This window comes from Phaseolus vulgaris, chromosome 11, assembly GCF_051622355.1.
Source record: "Phaseolus vulgaris cultivar YP4 chromosome 11, ASM5162235v1, whole genome shotgun sequence".
Taxonomy (NCBI): Eukaryota; Viridiplantae; Streptophyta; class Magnoliopsida; order Fabales; family Fabaceae; genus Phaseolus; species Phaseolus vulgaris.
The window spans coordinates 1,379,143-1,384,846 of record NC_143508.1 but is presented as its reverse complement, the minus strand read 5'-3'; the positions used below and the strand labels follow the sequence as shown (position 1 = coordinate 1,384,846).

General features: G+C 26.7%; 1 protein-coding gene across 1 annotated transcript; it reads left to right on the top strand.

The window, feature by feature from the left end:
- The first annotated feature begins 666 nt into the window (after positions 1–666).
- Positions 667–5,003, top strand: LOC137818558 (gamma-tocopherol methyltransferase, chloroplastic). The gene is made up of 6 exons (XM_068622433.2): positions 667–1,303; positions 2,533–2,702; positions 2,861–2,965; positions 3,509–3,712; positions 3,850–3,952; positions 4,660–5,003. The coding sequence occupies exons 1-6, from the start codon at positions 1,087–1,089 to the stop codon at positions 4,761–4,763; spliced, it is 903 nt and encodes a 300-aa protein (XP_068478534.2). The 5' UTR covers positions 667–1,086; the 3' UTR covers positions 4,764–5,003.
- Positions 5,004–5,704: the final 701 nt, after the last annotated feature.

Here is a 5,704-nt window from a genome sequence, read left to right as displayed (position 1 = left end):
AACTAAACTAAATTAAATTATCAGTAAACTTGTTATATCCCACCAAGATCATCACTAATTTAACTTAAACAAATAACTATAAAATATATTGAAAAATAATTTAATTTAAACTCATACTTACAAAATTAATTTATATTTGACTGAAGTTAAATTTTTAACACTCTCGAATATCCATGTGATTAGATATTTATAGAATTCTAATAATACATTATATGATAGACCTAAAATAAATTTAAATGTGATTAAATATTTATGGAATTTTAATAACACGTGATATGATAGACTCCAAAATAATTTTAGGCGTGACTAAATATTTATGAAACTTTAATAACAAATAATACGGTAAACCTAACAAATCTCATTCAAATAGATTTTTATATTATATTCAAATAAAAAAAAAAACTCAATTTATTCTTATAAAATTATTTGAAAAATGAAGATTACCTGTATAACTTTGTTTATCTCTATTTAATAATAATAATAGTAATAATAATAATAATAAATTATTGAACAAGCTAGGATTGATCCATCAACATAGGTAGCAACCCTAATATTTATACAGTGACATAGTTTATTTTATTATACATTTATTATTCTTTATTGAGTTGAATAATGGACCGTGGCAGACAAAGTGATAAGGGACTAAGCATGTGTCGATTTGGTTTATTTTAAAAACACTCAATTATCAGTTTTTTACATTATTTTATATTTTTAATAAAAAAAAATCATCAATGCTTCTTCAATAAATAAATAAATTTAAAGTTAAAGTTTTAAGTAAGATTATATCTATTTAAATTTAAATTAATAAATAAATAAATTTAAATTTAAACTTTAGACTAAGGTGTTTGTTATAAGGTTAAGATATTACAGAATATTTTTATTATTTATTTGTTTTTACTGGTAATTTTTATTTATTTATTTGATTACATTGGAAAGAGTAACTTCTCTTGCAACTTGTTGAGAACGGACATGCACCAATTAGTTGGTTGGTGTTTGGATACGAGTTTAGCGGAGTGAGTAGATAAGATCTGAGTATAAAATGATGGCGTAAGGTATTCACTCACTCAAACACTTACTCAGAAGGAAATGGCACTGGAGCAGCACGAGAAGGAGAAGGAGAAGGAGAAGCTGCAGAAGGGAATCGCTGAGTTCTACGACGAGTCTTCCACCTTATGGGAGAATATCTGGGGCGACCACATGCACCACGGCTTCTACGACGCGGATTCCACCGTTTCGGTTTCGGATCATCGTGCTGCTCAGATCCGAATGATCGAAGAGTCGCTTCGTTTTGCCTCGTTTTCTGGTATTCTTCGTTTTTCGCAACGCTTTTTGTTTCCACTGAATCGAACACTGCTCTAGATTTCAAAACGCATCCACTTTCGCAGCAAAATTTTATGTGATTGGTGAGATTAGCTGCATACAACACATGCCTTGATTTGCTTTGATTCAGAACCAAATCTTCATCATGAATTCTTGACTATGTCTTCCGAGTCTTTCACCTTTTTCTACAGAATAAAGAAAGATGTCGTTTACTTTTTTTCTCACTACTGTTTGTCGATGCCTTTTCCATCCACATGTTTCTCGAGGTATTACTTTTATTTACTTCCATAATCACTAAAAAAATAGTGTGAAAATTATTGTGATAGACGTTTGTTTTTTTATAAAATGATATATAAATGTCATAATATATGGCGTTTTTCGAACCGTGGTGATCTTATGTGACCGCAACATCTATTACATGTATATAAATTTTTGTTTACACATAAATATGTGATATTTTTAATTATTAGTTTATAATAAAATTATACATTAACTTTAAAAGTAATTTTAATTCTAGATAAATGAAATTCAACTATCGATTTATAATCTCATTATTTAATAAATTTGTTTTACTTTTTATATACAATCTCATTATATACCATGTTATTTTTTATTTAACTTTTTATCTCTTTTATTTTACTTTTTTTCAATAGTTATATACACGTCAAATCCTCAGATATCATTTCTATATATTATTATCATAATTTAATCTCCGTTTTTTTAATTTTCATTTATTTTATGAAAAATACTTAGAGCCACAGTGATTTTCTTCCTATTGTTGTATGAATATGACCAAATCAACTTTTCGACTTATAAGAAGAAGAAAATAAAAAAATCTAAATTAAAATAAATTTATCCATATATTAATATGTAAAATTTATTTTATATTATTTTTTTAAAAAAAAACTATATGTTTAGTTTGGTACAAGTTAGTTTTGGTTTATAAATAATTTGTGTGTGTAAGTGTTTACGAAAAAAAGTTATTTACACAGACCATAAAATACATTCATAGTTTGTTACTTAATAGTAATTGGATTTTGATTTTAAGACATGAATTTTTAGAGAAATAATATATCTACAACCATACACCAAATTATAACGGAAAAGAAAAATAATTTCATATTAAAGTAAAATAATTTTAAAATTGTAGAGATAATTTTTGTAATTTTATATATCAGTAACTATGATTTTGTTTTTGTTGTGGTTGGTTAGAGGATGATACTAAATGGCCGAAAAGAATAGTTGATGTTGGGTGTGGAATAGGGGGCAGCTCCAGATACTTGGCCCAGAAATTTGGGGCAACCAGCGTTGGCATCACTCTCAGTCCTGTTCAAGCTCAAAGAGCTAATGCTCTTGCTGCAGCTCAAGGATTGGCTCACAAGGTCTTCCTTCATCTCTCAACATTGCTTTCTTTTCCATCTATTTTTTACACATTCTTCAAAGTTCTTCATAACTCCTATAGAATCTATGCACATGTAGCTATTATAATAATATAATACGTGAATATAAAATATCTGTCTCCATGTTTCTGTCATTGCAGGTTTCTTTTCAGGTTGCTGACGCTCTCGAACAACCATTCCCTGATGGGAAGTTTGATCTGGTGTGGTCCATGGAGAGTGGAGAGCATATGCCTGACAAAACTAAGGTTTCAATTCAATTTCTCTTGCACTCTATGCATTATTTTTCACGGACATTAATACGAAAATATATATAATTTTTAAAATATAAAATATAGGAATCCAAATCTATATATTAAACAAAACAATTTTATTTTTTAAATTGGATTTTTGGCTGATATGTGTCTTATAAATGACATACTTTTGGAGATCCCATCAACTAAAGATAAGGACATTTAATTGTATATAAGTGGGTGCAAACCTCAATTCTATGAGTCGGTTTTATCGAGTTGAGTTAGACTTAAAGTCCAATCTTTAGTATGGTATCAGACCCATTTCAAACCTATCCTAACGAGTATTTATTGAATTTATCAAGCACCACCTATAGTATATTATTCCACGCACAAACTTCTAAAGTCCACTCCTTAATACATACAAATGTTGAAATCTAATACGAGTATATCTACAACGAGTTTAGGGTTTATGATTTAGTTGTTAACATTAAACTCATTAAAGTGTTAATTAATCTAATATAAGTGTTCTGCTTCACACACTGCACATGCAACTGACAGTTTGTTGGAGAATTGGGTCGGGTAGCAGCACCTGGTGGCACCATAATAATAGTAACATGGTGTCACAGGGATCTTGGCCCTGATGAACAGTCCCTACAACCATGGGAGCAAGATCTGTTGAAGAAGATTTGTGATGCATATTATCTTCCAGCCTGGTGCTCAGCTGCTGATTATGTCAAATTGCTTCAATCCTTGTCACTCCAGGTAAAGTGCAGTACTGTTCTTGAGGTTTACAATAATCTGAAAAGTTTTGTGTTCTTTATTCATTACATATATTCACAGAATTGAAGTTGTTTTGCTACTACTAATTAAAACTTTGTGGTATATGTATATGTATGTAGGATATCAAGTCAGAAGATTGGTCTTCCTTTGTTGCTCCGTTTTGGCCAGCAGTGATTCGTTCTGCATTGACATGGAATGGCCTCACTTCACTCTTGCGCACTGGTAAATGCTCAACATTCATCAATTATTTATAATAATTAAACTAGGTGGATTCCATAATTTTTCTGTAAAAATATAATAAATCTTTATAAATTAAGTGATAGATATAAAAATATATATTTAAAATTTGTTAGAGAAAAAACTTAATAAAAACTTTTTTATTTATTTATTTTTGTAATAATTAATTTAACTCGTAAAAGATTATTTTATTGCAAGTCTTTCATTTTTAATCACGTTAATTCCAACATCTTTTAAAGAGATAAAACGTACAAGTTTCGAGTTTTGTCTGAACGTGAGTACAATTAAAAGGCTTTTTGTTTTACACTAAAACTTCGAGAGCATGCATGTATCATGAAACAATACATATAACTGCATGAAAAGGAAAGGATAAGCTCAGAAGTTATTTACAGTTGAAATATAAGATAAGCAATAATTTATTCATTTTTAAATAAAAATTATGCACTCCAGAAGAAAGATTAATTGTAAATAACTATTATTTTCCATCAATTTTCAGTTAGCATTACTAAAAAAATTATTAAATAGAAATTAATTTTAGAAGACTAAAAATCATTAATATTTAATTTAATTAATATAATAATTAAATTTTTTTATCTTTAAAATTAATTTTTATTTAATAATTTTTTCGTAGTGTAACTCACATAATATATTACTACATTATTATTTGTTAAACATTAGTGTTTTATTTTCAGGACTGAAAACCATTAAAGGAGCTTTGGCTATGCCATTGATGATAAAAGGATACAATAAGGGTTTGATTAAGTTTGTCATCATTACATGTAGGAAGTCTGGATAATTAAGCAAATTATTTTTATTATTTTGTTTATTATTTTCAACAGGTCATTTATTTTTATAGTTGAACAAAATAAGAGAAGCCTATTGAGAGTGTGAAAGAGGGTGACATGACATCAAATTGAAGATGTAAGATTATTCATGTTCAGCTTCCATCAAGTCATCACCAATAATGATACTTCATTTTTTATTTTTTTTTAATTTATATTATCTTCATCAAATATTTAAAAGATTCACATGCCAATATTGTTATTATTGTTTTTAAGATTACAAAATGATCATAACCAATACTGTCTTTTAATGCCTTTATTACGTGAATGTAATTTCCATTTTTTAGCTCTTTATAAACTTTCAAAATTACCAAACAAATTATTAAAAAAACATAGAACACAATTTGAATCTTATATATATATATATATATATATATATATATAAAACAAACTTAGTACGATGATAAATTGATAATATAGTAAAAAGATGTTGTATATACTTACTTTATAGATAATTCTATTTTTAATAGTTCTCTTACATGTGCTTACACTGTATCTCCTTCTATCAATCACACCTTTTGATGACCCTGTTATTCTCAATTATTTTGAGACCAACATTAGTATATAGTTGATGGATTTTTTTTTCAACATATTTGAGGTTATTGAATTTTATAAAACAGTCAAAGAAAATTATTTAATAGATTTTTTAAATATTAAAAAATAAAGTAATTTTTATTATTACTAAATATTTTTTAAATTAAAATATAATTAACTACCGAAATATTAGTTATTAATTTTATAATTTAATTAATGAATTACTAATATTTTAATAATTAGTTAGATCTATTATATTAACTATCTTATATATTAATAATTTTTTGTCTCTCAAATTTAGTTAATATAATAATTAATTATTTTTTGTTTATAAAAATAATTTATATTTAGTGATTTTTTA